The 17,992-nt window shown below is 37.6% G+C and overlaps 1 protein-coding gene across 1 annotated transcript in view; it reads right to left on the reverse strand.

Moving 5' to 3' along the window:
- gramd2ab (GRAM domain containing 2Ab) overlaps positions 1-16,470 on the reverse strand; it is a 40,039-nt gene extending 23,569 nt beyond the window's left edge. Inside the window, exons 1-2 of the mRNA XM_087311342.1 lie at positions 16,290-16,470; positions 2,539-2,660 (exon numbers count right to left, since the gene is read on the reverse strand). Of these exons, the coding sequence (XP_087167468.1) occupies positions 2,539-2,657 (119 nt within the window). The 5' untranslated portion in view covers positions 2,658-2,660; positions 16,290-16,470. The remainder of the gene's footprint in view (positions 1-2,538; positions 2,661-16,289) is intronic.
- Between the last annotated feature and the right edge of the window lie 1,522 nt (positions 16,471-17,992).

Genomic DNA, 17,992 nt, shown 5'->3' on the forward strand with positions numbered 1-17,992 from the left:
TTGAGGAGCAGGGTGTGTGCGTGTGTGTGTGTTCACTCTGAGCTGCAAAAAACACACACTCCATCCAGCAACAGGGTGTGTGTTTTCACTCTGAGCTGCAGAACACACACACACACACTCCATCCAGCAGAACACCATGCATACTGTCATGCACACTGTGGTGCAGTGAGGGAATGTGTCTGGAGAAACAGCACCTCAACAGAACCATGATCAATATTCACTGATTATGTAAGTGCTGAAGGGTCCATATTTAACCCCACTGAACAATATGACTATGTTAAGAACATTCATTGATTGATCTGGTTGATTGATCTGATTTAACTGGTTGCTTTGATTGGCTATTGGTGGGTGGGTTGACTGATTGGTTGGTGAGGTGGTCAATGGGTTATTGAATTTGTTGGTCAGATGGTTGATTGGAGGGCTGATTGATCGACTGATTGATTGATCAGTCAGTTGGTGGGTGGACAGGTTGATTGTAAGGTCAGATGGTCGATAAGTGGGTTGGTCAGTTGGTTGGCGGGTGAGCTGATTGATCGGTTGGTTGGGTTGATTGATTGATTGATTGGCCAGATGGTTAATTGGAGAGATGATTGATTGATAAATTGTCGGTGGGTTATTAATTTGATTGGTCAGTTGGTTGGTTAGATGGTGATTTGGTTGACTGATTGGTTGGTGGCTTATTTGATTGACTGATCAGTTGGGTGGTGGGTAGGTGGGTTAATTGAATGGTTGCTAGGTTGTAAAACTGATTAGTCAGTTGGTGGGGTGATTGATTGTTTGGTTAGTTGGTTGGTGGGTTGTTTATAGATTGTATGGTCAGATGGTCGGTGGGTTTTTGAATTAGTTGGTTGGTTGATGGGTTAATTGATTAACTGTTTGGTTAGATGGCTGGTGTGTTATTGGATTTGTTGGTTGGTGGACTGTTCAATTGGCCGGTTGGTTTGTGGATGTTTGGGTTAACTGATTGATTAGTTGGACAGATGGTTGGTTGGAGAGTTGATTGATAATATTGTATGGTCAGATAGTTGTTGGGTAATTAAATTGGTTGGTCAGTTGGTTAATTGGTGGGTTGATAGATTGTATGGACAGATAGTTGGTTGGCTAGCTGATGGATTGATTGATTGGTTGATTAGATAGATTGTATGGTAAGATGGTTGGTGGGTTATTAAATTGGTTGGTCAGTTGGTTGTTTAGCTGATTGGGTGTGTTAATTCACTGATTAGTTGGTCAGTTGGTTGATTAGAAAGTGGGTTGATGAATTTATTGGTTGGTAGGTAAGTGGGCTGGCAGGTGGGTTGATTGATTGATTGATTAATTGATTGATTGATTGGGCAGATGGTCAATTAAAGAGATGATTGATTGATAAATTTTATGGTCGGTGGGTTATTAATTTGGTTGGTCAGTTGGTTAGTTGTTTGGTTAGGTGGTGGTTTGGTTGACTGATTGGTTGGTGGCTTATTTGATTGATTGATCAGTTGAGTGGTGGGTAGGTGGGTTGATTAAATGGTCATGTGGTTGCTAGGTTGTCAAACTGATTAGTCAGTTGGATGGTGGGGTGATTGATTGTTTGGTTAGATGGTCGGTGTGTTGTTAAATTAGTTAGTTGGTTGGTTGATGGGTTAATTGATTGATTGTTTGGTTAGATGGCTGGTGTGTAATTTGATTGGTTGGTTGGTGGGCTGTTAAATTGGCCAGTTGGTTATTGATTGGGTGGGTTGAATGATTGATTAGTTGGAATGATGGTTGGTTAGGGGGTTTAATAATAATATTGTATGATCAGATGGTTGTTGGGTAATTAAATTGTTTGGTCAGTTGGTTAATTAGTGGGTTGATAGATTGGTTGGTCAGATGGTTGTTTGGTGGGTTGATAGACTGTATGGTCAGTTGATTAGTTGGCTGGCTGATGGGTTGATTGACTGGTTGATTGGTTGGTTAGTTGAATAGATTGTATGGTAAGATGGTTGGTGGGTTATTAAATTGGTTGGTCAGTTGGTTGGTTAGTTGATTGGGTGGGTTAATTCACTGATTAGTTGGTAAGTTGGTTGATTAGATGGTGGGTTGACGGATTTATTGGTTGGTCAGTAAGTGGGCTGGAAGGTGGGTTGGTTGATTGTTGGTTGGTGGTGGGTGGATGGGCTTATTGATTGGTTGGTCAGATGGTTGGATGGGTTATTTGACTGGTGGGTCAGTTGGTTAGTGGGTTCATAGAGTACTTGGTTGAATAGTTGGTCAGTTCATTGGTTGTTTGGTTAGTTGATTGATTTGATTACATCATAGAATTCTTATCCACAATCATTTTATATCAGACTTTTATGCCTGAGGTTGTTTTTATTGTCAAACCAAAGTTAATTCAATATGATAATCATTTGCATTCTGATTGCTGTTGACATTCACAGTGGCTTTACACCATACACACTATGCAGTTCATGAAAGTAGGAATAGTGCATAATGTTGTGAATGTTGTATAAACCGTTTGATTGAGTGAGTCCTGTTGCAGTGGGGTTGGTGGATATAAATATGCAGATGTGCGTCTCTCACATGAGGCTCTGTCTGAAATGAGCAGGACACTGGGGCTCCTCGTCTTTCTGAGGGTCCGTCAGCTCGATCGGGGTCACCAGGCCCATATCATCACCCTGATCAATCAGCCCTGTCATCATTGTCTGCCAAAAAAACAACAACAACAGCAATGATTAAACACGTCATAATGCATTCACACTGAATTTAGTAGGTTGTCAAACACACATATGACCTGTATTAATAAAGATATCAGCCTAATGTTTAACCTACTTGAGCAGAAATTATAAAAACAAACATGGATGTTGTCAAGATTCTTGCTCTGGAAATCCTAATATTCCTGATCATTTGTTATTTTCTCTCTTCTGTTTGATGTGTTATAACTTTTGTCAGTCTACAGTACTCTGAATGTTTCTTTCATATCTTTTTTCTGATTCTGCACAGCCCAAAACAAGACAATAGATGATCAATTTTATCAGCAATAATCAACAAAACATGCATGTTTCGTTTGATTGCATCGTTTAATAGAAATAATCATAATAATAATAATAATAAAAAACAAAATATGCAAGTTTCGTTTGGTTGCACTGTTTAATAGTCATTTAAAAATGGCAAAATTTGCAAGTTTCTTTAAGTTGCACTGTTTATGAATAATACTAATAATCTACTAAATAAGCCAGTTTCATTTGGCTGCATTATTTATTATTGATAATAATCCACAAAGTATGCAAGTTTCATTTGACTGTATAGATTAATTATAATAATAAATAAAATATGCCAATAAGGTTCATTCAGTGGCATTGTTTACATTCTGTGCTTCCAACAAGGCAGATTCGTGATGCATCATGAAAATACTCCATAAATTTCCTAAAAGTATATATTCACCCATAAACACATTAAATGCAACCTAGATATTCAGCTTAGACTGAGTTAAAGACATACTGTAAAACACACCATTATGATTATCCACAAAAAGCTCAGATTTCCCCCGCAAACACACAGAAATGCAGCATTAGGTTACACACACACACACACACACACACACACACAGCGACTGAAGGCTGACCTAGAAAAGTGAAAGGGTGTATTGTGTTGAGCAGCTCAGAAGTGCCAGCATCTAAACACACTCATGTGGGCAGATCGCATTAGTCCAACCAGCCGCATGTGAGAAAGAGCCAATGCTTTAAAAAAAAGAAGCAGAAACACTGAATAAAACAGAATGTGTGTGTTCGTGTTTAACTGTGTGTAAGCAAATGTTCATCAGACACAGAGCGCAGCATCGGTTACGATTCAAAGCAGCAGATTTCCTTACAGTAACTCAAGCCTACGGGAATTATCATTAACGCTCTTCATGAAGCCATCGTCACAAAAGCAGAGACGGCTCATTTTTCACTTTGGGAAAAAGAGAGTTTTGAAACATCCGCATTCACCCCGAGGCATCAGCTGTGTTTCCATTCAAAGATGAACATTAGATTAGAACACAATCATTACTTCTTAATAAACATGCACTTATATTGCTGAGAGAAGTGGAGTTTGCAGCACTGTCCCAACCGACCAACCAACCATCCAATTAACCAACCAACCAACCAACCAACCAACCAACCAACCAACCCAAACCAACTAAGCAACCCAAAACAACCAATCAACCATCCAATCAACCAACTCAAACCAACCAATCCAAACAAACCAACCAACCAATCCAAACCAACCAAATAATCAACCAAACCAAAACAACCAACCAACCAACCAACAAATCCAAACCAAACCAACCAACCAACTAATTAACCAATCCAAACACAACCAAACCAACCAACCAACTAATTAACCAATCCAAACCCAACCAAACCAACCAACTAACTAACCAACTAATCAACCAATCAAAACCAAGCCAAACAAATACAACCAACTAACCTATCCAAACAAAAACAACCACCCAACCAACCAATTCAAACCAACCAACCAACTAATCAACCAATCCAAACCCAACAAAACCAAAACAACCAACTAACCATCCAATCAACCAACTCAAACCAACCAACCGACCAATCCAAACCAACCGACCAACTAACCAATCCAATCCAAACCAACCAACCAAACCAAACCAAACCAAACCAACCAACCAACCAACCAACCAACCAACCAATCCAAACCAAACCAACCAATCCAAACCAACCAACCAACTAACCAACTAATCAACCAATCAAAACCAAGCCAAACAAATACAACCAACTAACCAATCCAAACAAAAACAACCACCCAACCAACCAATTCAAACCAACCAACCAACTAATCAACCAATCCAAACCCAACAAAACCAAAACAACCAACTAACCATCCAATCAACCAACTCAAACCAACCAACCGACCAATCCAAACCAACCGACCAACTAACCAATCCAATCCAAACCAACCAACCAAACCAAACCAAACCAACCAACCAACCAACCAACCAATCCAAACCAAACCAAACCAAACCAACCAATCCAAACCAACCAACCAACCAACTAACCAACTAATCAACCAATCAAAACCAAGCCAAACAAATACAACCAACTAACCAATCCAAACAAAAACAACCACCCAACCAACCAATTCAAACCAACCAACCAACCAACTAATCAACCAATCCAAACCCAACAAAACCAAACCAACCAACCAACCAACCAACCAACCAACCAATCCAAACCAACCAACCAACTAACCAAACCAAACCAAACCAACCAATCCAAACCAACCAACCAACTAACCAATCCAAACCAACCAACCAACGAACCAACTAACCAATCCAAACCAAACCAAACCAAACCAACCAACCAACCAACCAACCAACCAACCAACCAACTAACGAACTAACGAACTAACTAACTAACTAACTAACTAACTAACTAACTAACTAACTAACTAACCAATCCAAACCAAACCAAACCAAACCAAACCAACCAACCAACTAACGAACTAACGAACTAACTAACTAACTAACTAACTAACTAACTAACTAACTAACTAACTAACTAACTAACCAATCCAAACCACACCAAACCAAACCCAACCAAACAACCACTTATCCAATCAACCAACCCAGACCAACCACCATGCAGTGGCTTTTGGAGACGGGAGCGCAGACAGATGCTCAAGACAGTTCAGGAGGGAATCATGACAGAAGGATTATACTGAAGCACTGTGATGACGGAGGCCTGAGGCTTTTACAATCAGCACAACAACATTTCATATCTGCAACAATGAAGAGCTGGAAACCAACATCAATGACACAAAGACCCTCACACACACACACACATGTACATCTGATCAGCATCTGAGAACACTCCATCACATCACATCAGAGTTTATACGTATTTGTATATTTCTACTGAACGTTCTTCAGATGTTTCTCTGTGTCCTCTTATGGAAATGTGCCATACAGGAGCAAGCTGGAGGCCTTTCAGATGTGAAAACACTCAGGCAAGTGATAACAGCACACACACACACACAAACACACACACACGCAAACAGCTGACTAAATAGCTGGTCAACCAAGTCACATCTGGGAGAGAGTGACTGAGAGAGAACAAGCTGATAACAAGCACTAAATATAGAGGTGTGACTGACCACACACACACACACACACACACACTCCAAGACATCTAACAGACAGTCGCACACACACACACTCAGAAATGTCTAACACACATCTCTTTCCCTTTTTGAGATGTCTAACACACACACACAGTGAGACGTCTGACTGACACACACACACACACACACACACTTTTTCATAGACACACTCAGAGAAACATTACAAGGCATTGGATGGATGGATAAATGGATGGATCCATAAATGGATGGATGGATGGATGGATGGATGGATGGACGGATGGACGGATGGACAGATGGATGGATGGATGGATATATGGATGGATGTATGAATGCTTGTATGGATGGATGGACGGATAAATGGATGGATGGACATATGGATGGATTAATGAGTATATGGATGGATGGATGGATATATGGACAAACAGACGGATGGATGGATCTTTGGAGGGATATATGGACAGACAAATGGATGGACGGATGAATATATGGATGGATGTAAGAATGGCTGTATAGACGGAAATATGAAAGAATGGATGGATGGATGGATGGATGGATGGATGGATGGATGGGTATATGGATATATGGAAGGATGGATATATGATGAATAGACATGTGGATTCATGGATGAAGGGATCTATGGATGGATATATGGATGGATGGACGAATATATGGATGGATGGATATATGATGAATGGACATGTGGATGCATGTATGGATGGATAGATAGAAAGATAAATGGATAAAGGGATGGATATATGAATGGATGTATGAATGGCTGTGTGGATGGGAATACAGATGGATGGATACATGGATGGATATACGAAAAGATGGATGAATGTATAAATGATGAATGGACATGTGGACACGGATGATAGACGTATGGCTGGATGAATAGATGGATAAAGGGATGTATATATGGATGGATGGATATATGGATTGACAGACAAATGGATAGACGGATGGATGGATGGATGGATGGATGGATGGATGGATGGATTGATAAATAGATGGATATATGGATGGATGTATGAAAGGCTGTCAGGACGTATATATGGGTGGAAGGATATATGGATGGATGGATATATCTATTTATGTAAGGATATAAGGATAAATGGGTGGATAGATAAAGGGATGGATAAAGGAATGGATGGATATATGGAAGGATGGATTTATGGATGTATGAACAAAGCGATGGATAAAGGGATAGATAAATAATTAAAGTGTTGATATATGGATGGATGAATGAATAAATGGATGGATGGATGGACATGAAGGGATATATGGATGGATGAATGGATACATGGATGAATGGATATATGGATGGATGAATGGATATATGGATGGATGGATATATCTATTTATGAAAGGATATAAGGTTAAATGGGTGGATAGATAAAGGGATGGATAAAGGAATGGATGGATATATGGAAGGATGAATTTATGGATGGATGAACAAAGGGATGGATAAAGGGATAGATAAATAATTAAAGTGACGATATATGGATGGATAAATGAATGAATAAATGGATGGATGGATATGAAGGGATATATGGATGGATGAATGGATATATGGATGGATGGATATATGGAGGGATGGATACATGGATGGATGAATATATGGATGGATATATGGATGGATGGATATATGGATGGATGGATATATGGATGGATGGATACATGGATGGATGGATACATGGATGGATATATGAATGGATGGATGGATGGATGGATGGATGGATACATGGATGGATGGATATATGGATGGATGGATACATGGATGGATGGATACATGGATGGATATATGAATGGATGGATGGATGGATGGATGGATGGATGGATACATGGATGGATGGATATATGGACGGATACATGGATGGATGGATATATGGATGGATGGATATATGGATGGATGGATATATGGATGGATGGATATATGGATGGATGGATACATGGATGGATGGATGGATATATGGATGGATATATGAATGAATGAATGGATATATGGATGGATGGATATATGGATGGGTACATGGATGGATGGATATATGGATGGATGAATGGATAGATGGATGAATGGATATATGGATGGATGGATATATGGATGGATGGATATATGGATGGATGAATGGATAGATGGATATATGGATGGATAGATCTATTAATGAAAGGATATAAGGATAAATGGGTAAATAGATAAAGGGATGGATGATGGATAAAGGGCTGGATAAAGGCATGTATGGACACTGAGCTTCTCCACACAAGCGGTCACTAGCACACCTGTAAATCCTCCTCCTCCACCTCCTCCTCCTCCGCCTCCTCCTGCTGACCTCCTCCTGACCTCACTTTTAGTTTTATTCAAATTCAGCTCTTCTAGAAAGTGAAAGTGCTGCGATCACAGACTCGCCTTAGCTGATTTCCTGATGCGCTGCTCAGACGGCTATCACGAAGCTAAAATACCTTCAAATTACGTCCAAATGGTCTAAAATTTACTCCCAAACTATTTACATAGCGACATCTCTTTACTCAAAACACTTCTAGTCATCAGAGAGAAGCAGTGGTTCATAAGAAATGAGTATTTCAAAGCCAATGCAAGTAAGATTCTCTGATATATTACAAAGCAAGTCAGAAAAGCGATCATAGCTGCAAAACACACTCATATAAACCAGTTATCATTATCACTATAATGGAATATATGCAATTTCTGTATGACAGAAAGACGTGATCACTGAAATTAATCTTATGTGCCAAGCATTTGTGTGTTGCGTACACGTCGTTTATCCAAATGTGACCAATCTTATATATTATTTAGTTTGTTTCCTTCATTTCTGATTGATTTTATGCACATTTGTGTTATATAATCTCTCATTTATCCGTTGTTTATGTAATGTGCAGCGCTTTGGCAACACTTAAGTCAAGCCAATAAATTAAATCTATTTATTAGCTTCATCGGCTATTTATTGCAATAAAAGCTGACATTTACAAACAGCTCATGAATAACTAATTTCCATAACAACACAAAGACATCAAACTAAAAATAACACGCCAGATAAAAACCTAAACCAGTCTTTAAAGATTCACATTTGAGAATAGTTCTCGTTTAATTGGTCTCAAAGCATTTAAAATAGGGCTTTGTAAAGCATTTCGGATGTTATCACAGTACTGTCATTTTGAAGCAAGACGTTGAATTACAAATGAAATTCAGAGGACGTTGTCAGCATTTATATTGATGCTATAATTTCACAACGTTTTACACAACATCAGCGTGCTGACCTGCAGTTTGTGCATTGTTTAGAGCACTGTTTGTGTGTCTCCATGCGAGATATTGAGAATGATATTTAGTGTATTGTTATATGATTGAGGGAGCTTACAGCGTGGCATTATGTTGCCATCTCACCCAGGGTTGCCAAGTCCTCACTTTTCCTGCAGAATTGTACTACAGTAATGGTTCCACTTTATATTAGGGGCCTTAACTAATCTGCACTTACACTGAAATTACTAATGTCTTACAATGTACTTATCGAGTAAATATTACGTGCAATTACATGCATTTTACCATCGTGCTTTTAAATCTTTAAATGCTCTCATCTCTGTGATGTCGTAAACACCATGTTGCTCTTTGGTTCCTCTTATGTGATTTGACGTTTTGAGCATGCTGTTTTTGCCCATTACCTGGTGACAATCAGTGCAGCGAAGAAACGGCAACATGACGACAACAAATTATAAAGCTAAAAGAAAATGTCTGTTTCTAACGTTTTGGAAGCAGACATTTACGTGGGAACGACACGACAAAAAATGAAATGATGTTTTGCACAATTTTGTCAGTTTGGCAAGTCAGCCACCTTATGTTAAATAATTTCAAACTGCAATAAAATTCCACCACATTTTCCATACTGCTCTTTTTGTGTGCATAACACTTTGAATTTTTCTCTTTAAACATTTATTAACATGTTTTAGGCACTGAAATTTTAGATTCACTGACATTACTTTATTTTAGACACATTATTTAAAATATGTGGCTAAAAAGAGCTATTAACTTCTCTTTTTTATTTTAATTTTTTTGGTGAGGCCAGTAAAAATCTAAACCACGGGCCCGGTCGGATCAGTAGAGAAGTAAAAACACAAATAAAATCTTAGGAATATCTCATTTATTTTACGAATTTTACGTATATAATACAAATTCTCCCAAATAATGTTAGTTAAATGTGTAATAATTATAATAATAGCATCATATAAGCAATTATCGTGAGTTTTAGCATTAAATAATGCCTGCATGATGTTTAATAAAGAATGTCAAGCTTCAGTATTGATGTAAACATCAGAATTGTGTTGCTTTTAGATGAAAACACTGCAAACGTGGCAAAGAGTTTCAATACTAAACGAATAACACAGACTCTAGTGCTCGTCTATCCACTAAAACATCACCAAGAACATCTATCCACTCCTAAATATCTCAGATAATCTCAGAGAAAATCCTTAGCGTTGAACCCTGTATCTTCATAATTAGTATTACAAACACTGTTTATATTCTTTAATCAGAAAAAGAACCCTGTAAAATGCAAAAATCAGTCAGATATTGTATGAGTTTATTATTGGGAATAGCAAAATAAACATCATCAGTTTTTCTTTTATGCCAAAAATCAGTAAATAAAAGCTTCTTGAATCCAAATATTGTCCAATCCTAACAAGTCATCCATTAATGACGAGCTCATTTCCTCAGCTGTCAGGTTAATAAAGAACATGCATAATCATCAGCTTTAACGCGTGTCACTTACGACTCACATAGAGTAAAGTAAAATGCATATTTAATGAATGGGAGTGGCTTAGTTTGACTGCCCACTGTGCTTGTTCGGTTGCAAAAACCTGGCAACCCTGATGCCACCTGCACGTACAGCATGACTAAACAGCGAGCAGACATGCAAACCGCCAGAAGGTGGACATCTGGGCACGAAGCGCACTAGAAGGATGTCAGAAGTTCAGAAGCAGAAATAATGCAAATGTAAGAAAATCTCCACGGCTGACACGTTCTGCGTCCTGACGTGACTAACAGCAGACTCTAGTGTCTGTATAACTCTACATGAGCTGGCATTTACAACCCTAGCAGAATAGAGGCTGATGAGGCGGCTGGAGGAGGAGGTCTGAAAGATGCATTCAGAGGACATCTGCTGGAAAAATGACTGCAATTAATGCTGCTGAATGTCTCTGGGAGATTTTAAGATCTCAAGAGCAGATCGAGAAAAATGATCAGACATACTGTGATTTTTTAAAATAAAGCTGGGGGTTAATTCCACGGTGGTGATTTCTGAAATATAGACTAAGCCGAAAGGAAATGAATGAATTAGTGAATGAATGAATGAATGAATGAATGAGTTAAAGTAACACATTAGGTAAAAAATATTAAGTAATAACATTTGAGTTACTTTAAAAATGTTATGCAATCTTGTTCAGACAGGAAGTTATGGATGAAACTGAAGTTAAGCAAGCCTGGGTGAATGAATTAGGGTTGGAGACAGGCCCATTGCTATACCCCATTTCCTGGAGCACGTGCTCCAGTAAAAATCGCCAGTGCCCTAGTAAATGTTTTGAGATCCGATTTACTTTAAATGCAAGTGTATTTGTTAAGAGAGGTAACCCCAGAATAAAGACGTTATTCTCTATGTGCAACTGAACCAACGCTGGTGAAAGCAATGTAGTTTAATCAAAAAGCAAACTGAGCATGTGCGCAGAAACAAACAACACCTGCGCGCTTCACACACTGCTCCTGCTTGATGCGCTGCTCTGCCCGGTTGTGAATTTGCATGCCGAAAAAATAGCCGCGCTGCTCACGCATTGTAAAACCGGCGTAACAGTCTCACGCAGTGAGTTTTGCAAGTGGACAAAACAAAGTTTAAATAACATGAGGGTTATTTTATTTAGACTAAGCATGCCTCCTGGAAGATCTTTTTGTGAGAAGCAAAATAAAGGGATGAACAGGGAGATTAGATTTAATAAACCTAATTCTCGGCCATGAGTCGCGTCTAAAACAACACACAACAGATAATTCTATGTAACATCTTTCGGATTGTCTATAGAATTTCATTATAATGAAATTAATATTTTTCAATTCAGTTTCTTCAATTATCTTAGCATCACTCCAGTTAAGTCTTTAGATAGTTTTCCAGTTACATTTTGTTATTTATTTAGAATAATAATTGTATAATAAAAACAATAAAAACAACTGTGTTACAACACAGTTGAAGTCAGAATTATTAGCCCCCTGTTTATTTTTTTTCCTTAATTTCGGTTTAACAGAGCAGTTTTTTTTATAACTCATCTCTAATAACTGATTTATTTTCTCTTTGTCATGATGACAGTAAATAATATTAGACTAGATATTCTTCAAGACACTTCTATACAGCTTAAAGTGACATGTAAAGGCTTAATTAGGGTAATTAGGGTAACTAGGCAGGTTAGAGTAATTAGTCAAGTTATTGTATAACGATGGTTTGTTCTGGAGACTATCAAAAATAAATATAGCTTAAAGGGGCTAATAATATTGACCTTAAAATGGTGTTTAAAAAATTAAAAACTGCTTTTATTCTAGCCGAAATAAAACAAATCAGAGTTTCTCCAGAAGAACAAATATTATCAGACATACTGTGAAAATGTCCTTGCTTTGTTTGACATAATTTGGGTAATATTTAAAAAAGAAAACCAATTGCAACAAGGAGGGGGGTGGGGGTAATTCTGACTTCAACTGTATATATATATATATATATATATATATATATACACGCACGCATACACACACACACACACACACACACACACACACACACACACACACACACACACACACACACACACACACACACACACACACACACACACACACACACACACACACACACACACACACACACACACACTGTAGTGCTCTGCGTCAGGAAGTTTCAGACGATAACATTATCTTACATTATTATTCACTGATGTGCTTCTTAAAGTTAAATGAAGGCTACACAGTGTGTAGTTAATAGCAAAGCTCCTTGATTAAAAAAGATATCACGATATCCATTTTTTGTGGTACGATATATTGCACCAAAATATATTGCGATAAACGATATTATTGTCATTTTAAGACCATTTCATGCCACTCATCTTTATATAACGCCAGAATGACAATATAATATCATCACAATGCACGCGCACTCTTCCAAAGAACACATCATCTTTCATTCTCAATAATTAATTTAATTATAGCCATTTTAATAATGAGGAATCAGAATGTGAAAACGCATATCCCTAATAAATAATAATAAATGCTAACAATAACGTGCAACATAAAGAGTAACAGAGGATGTAATATCTACTTCCAGATCTATATTCAGCTGTCAGACACCCAGGGGAACACTGTAGTAATGTACAGTAAATACTGCAGTGTTTTATTAACCATACTGCACTGACAGCTCCAATAGAGAGAGATGTTGCACAATCAGCAAATGTGGCTAGAATTGGTTTGTATGTATGGCCGATAGATATTGCATCACCAAAAATGATTGAGCGTATGTGCATGTGTTGTGCGATAAATCTGTATATTGATTATTATGACAGGCCTAAGAACAAGAAACGCAACTCAAAAGTAACGTAATGCATTACTATAATAAGTAATCAAGTAATGCAACTTACTTTATTGGGGAGTAACTCAATATTGTAATGCATTACTTTCATAAGTAACTTTCCCCAACACTGTTGACTAATATAATAGGAGAAACAAATACTCTGCAAGTCAATGGTTACTCGTTTGCTCAGCTAAATGAAACTCATAAAGGTTTGCAAGCATCTGACTGCGAGTAAATGATGAATGCCTTTTTATTTCAGGCTGGATTGTGCCTTTAACATGCCCAGTACATTTCCAATAGCATTTATACACATGCATCTGTTTCTCAACACAAACACACGCATGACATTTGCTTTCGCAATTGGAGCCAAGCAATACTGTTTGACTTCCAATATAAACAGAAGCCGAGGCGACCGCAAAACCACTTACTTCACATTCACGGCAACAGAGTGTTTCACTTCAGACAAACAGCAGATCATATTCAGAGCACCATTCATCTATTGTCTAATGCAATCAAATCTGATTTTAATAGACTCTAATTATAGCCGTCAAACACAAAGAGGGTTTGTGTTTACATGTGGAAAGCTCGGAGGTCAGCGATTGTCAAAAGCGCTCACTGTGGAAACCCGCGACCACGTCACAGGAAAAAATGGACAGACCGGCCTTTTCTGTTCAAGGTTGTGTGACTTATGACAAAACAAACAGCGTTACAGTCAAAGCAAAGGGCTGGGTGTATTTTAAAAGAACAGACAACACGAGAGTTTGTTTGATGTAGATATGAGCCCATATTCAGAGATGCAATAGGAGTGTGGGAAAATATCCAAAGGGATTTACCTTAAAATACATACGTTTGCAGACACAAAATACTGCTGAATGGCATTAGATTACAGATTAGGAATAATAAAACTAATAAAACCTTAGGAATATCTCATATATTATAAGAATTATACGTATATTATACGAATTCTGTTAAATAATGTTAGTTAAATGTCTAATAATAGCATCATATAAGCAGTTATCGTGTGTTTTAGCATTAAATAATGTCTGTATGTGGTTTAATAATGAATGTCAAGCTTCAGTATTGATGTAAACATCAGAATTGTGTTGCTTTTAGATGAAAACACTGCAAAAGTAGCTAAGAGTTTTGCTAATAAACGAACAACACGGACTCTAGTGCTCGTATATCCACTAAAACATCATACAGAACATCTATCCAGTCCTACATATGTCAGAATAAGGATATTTACTTGTTTTATTTATCTGTTATGCTTGATGACAATGAAGCAACATTTCACCCATTTTAGACCTTTTATGTTCACTGAAACATTACTATAGACACTTTATCTATGCACATATAATCACTTTTGTAGATGTGACTCGATGCAGACACTACATATTTGACCCAAATATGACTATATTGCAACAATGGTATCACAACAGCACTTTCCAAAGGGATATACCTTAAAATACACAATTTCATAAACACAAAACACTGCTGAATGACATTAGTGTACAGTTTAGAAGTAAAAAACTAATTAAATCTTAGGAATATCTCTTTTTTTTTTTTTTTTTTTTTACGAATTTTACGTATATCATACAAATTCTCCCAAATAATGTTAGTTAAAAGTGTAATAATTATAATAATAGCATCATATAAGCAATTATTGTGTGTTTTAGCATTAAATAATGTCTGTATGATGTTTAATAAAGAATGTCAAGCTTCAGTATTGATGTAAACATCAGAATTGTGTTGCTTTTAGATGAAAACACTGCAAACGTGGCAAAGAGTTTCAATACTAAACGAACAACACAGACTCTAGTGCTCGTATATCCACTAAAACATCATCCAGAACATCTGTCCACTTCTAAATATGTCAGAATATCTAATTGACTTGTTTTATTTATCTGTTATGCTTGATGACAATGAAGCAACATTTCACCCATTTTAGACCTTTTATGTTCACTGAAACATTACTATAGACACTTTATGGCATGCTGTATGCCATCTATGCACATATAATCACTTTTGTAGATGTAACTCGATGCAGACACTACATATTTGACACAAATACGACTATATTTACAACAATGGTATCACAACAGCACTTTCCTAATGGATTTACCTTAAAATGCATAATTTTACAGACATAAAATACTGCTAAATGGCATTAGATTACAGATTAGAAATAAAAAAACAAATAAAACCTTAAAATATCTCATATATTATAAGAATTATATGTATATTACACAAGTTCTGCCAAATAATGTTAGTTAAATATCTACTAATAGCATCATAAGCAGTTATCGTGTGTTTAGTATTAAATAATGTCTGTATGTGGTTTAATAAAGAATGTCAAGCTTCAGTATTGATGTAAACATCAGAATTGTGTTGCTTTTAGATGAAAACACTGCAAACGTGGCAAAGAGTTTCAATACTAAATGAACAACACGGACTCTAGTGCTCGTATATCCACTAAAACATCCTCTTTCTACTGCTAAACATGCAATAATATGAGTGTAAACAGCAGTACGGTGTGCTGAAATACAGTATATGGACGCGGACATTACTGTACATCGCGTTTCTTACCTTCAAACTGATCTCCAGTCCGTCATTTCACAGCAAACACAGCTGATGCGGTTCTCCATCAGGTCCGCTAGTACATTCACATCGGATTATCGCAAATTAGCATCATAAATGATCATAAAACCCGAGAGTTGCTGCTCCTCAAGGGCACGAGAGCTGATCATCACCGTTCAACGGGAAATTCAGCGGACCGGTTGCGACTTGTTGCTCCGCCGTGGTGTAGCAGAGGGGCGTAACATGTGTTAGGCTCCGCCCCTTCACCGTTGCTGCTGCTGCTGCAGAGAAGGGATACAGCTGCGGCCGGAAGTTAACGAGAATTATTTATATTATTTATTAAATTATTCGTTAAATGTATTTTATTAACATCAATCCTTCTCTTATCCTACATCAAACCATCACAGTAATGTAAAAACAGTAATTATACCGAGTACTATTTATATTATTAAATACATTAACGATTAAATTGTATTTTATTAACGTCTACCCCTAGGGTTGCCTAATCCAACCCTCATAGTAATGTAAAAACAGTTTTCATGTCGAGAACTGTTTATATTATTTAATAAATAGCCCATTAAATTGTATTTTATTAACGTATACCTTAACCAATCTTCACAACAATGCAAAAAACAGTAATTATACCGATAATTGTTCACATTATTTATTAAATTAGCTATTTAATTGTATTTTATTTACGCCTTCCCCTAATCCAACTCTAACCTCGACCCTCACAGTAATATAAAAACAGTTATTATACATATTATTTATTAAATTACCCCTTAAATTGTATTTTATGAACCCATACCCCATTCTTACACTAAACCCAACCCTCACAGTAATGTAAAAATATTAATTATTGATGTATAGTGTCATACAAATTATATTGATGTGAGTGTCCGCAGCTGTATCCCTTCAGCACTTTACCGCTGCAGAGCTTTATAAAGCACGTGGACGGATGTACCTGCGAAGGCCTTGTGTAACTGTACTCCCCACTTCCGTTCTGCCCTTTCACATCAGCTGTAAATGAAGGTCAACAGAACTGCACAGAGATTGCTCTCATCCTTCTATTAGCTTCTCATATATGGGTGATGTTCCTCCATCACTGTGTAAAAATAAGTAAACCATTTGCAATAGCCAGTAAATGTAGGTAATACACTCACCGGCCACTTTATTAGGTACACCTGTCCTGCTCGTCGACGCAAATGTCAATCAGATGGCAGCAGCTCACTGCATTTAGGCATGTAGACATGATCAAGACGATCTGCTGCAGGTCAAAGCGAGCATCAGAATGGGGAAGAAAGGGGATTTAAGAGACTTTGATCGTGGCATGGTTGTTGCTGCCAGACGGGCTGCTCTGAGTATTTCAGAAACTGCTGATCTACTGGGATTTTCACGCACAACCATCTCTAGGGTTTACTGAGAATGCTCCGACAAAGAGGAAATATCCAGTGAGCGGCAGTTCTGTGGGCGCAAATGCCTTGTTTATGGTCAGAGGAGAATGGCCAGACTGGTTCCAGCTGATAGGAAGGCAACAGTAACTCAAATAAGCACTCGCTACAACCGAGCTCTGCAGAAGAGCATCTCTGAACACACAACACGTCCAACCTTGAGGCGGATGGGCTACAGCAGCAGAAGAGCACACCGGGTGCCGCTCCTGTCAGCTAAGAACAGGAAACTGAGGCTACAATTCACACAGACTCACCAAAACT

Source organism: Danio rerio, chromosome 25 (genome assembly GCF_052040795.2).
Source record: "Danio rerio strain M-AB ecotype USA chromosome 25, GRCz13ab, whole genome shotgun sequence".
Lineage (NCBI taxonomy): Eukaryota > Metazoa > Chordata > Actinopteri > Cypriniformes > Danionidae > Danio > Danio rerio.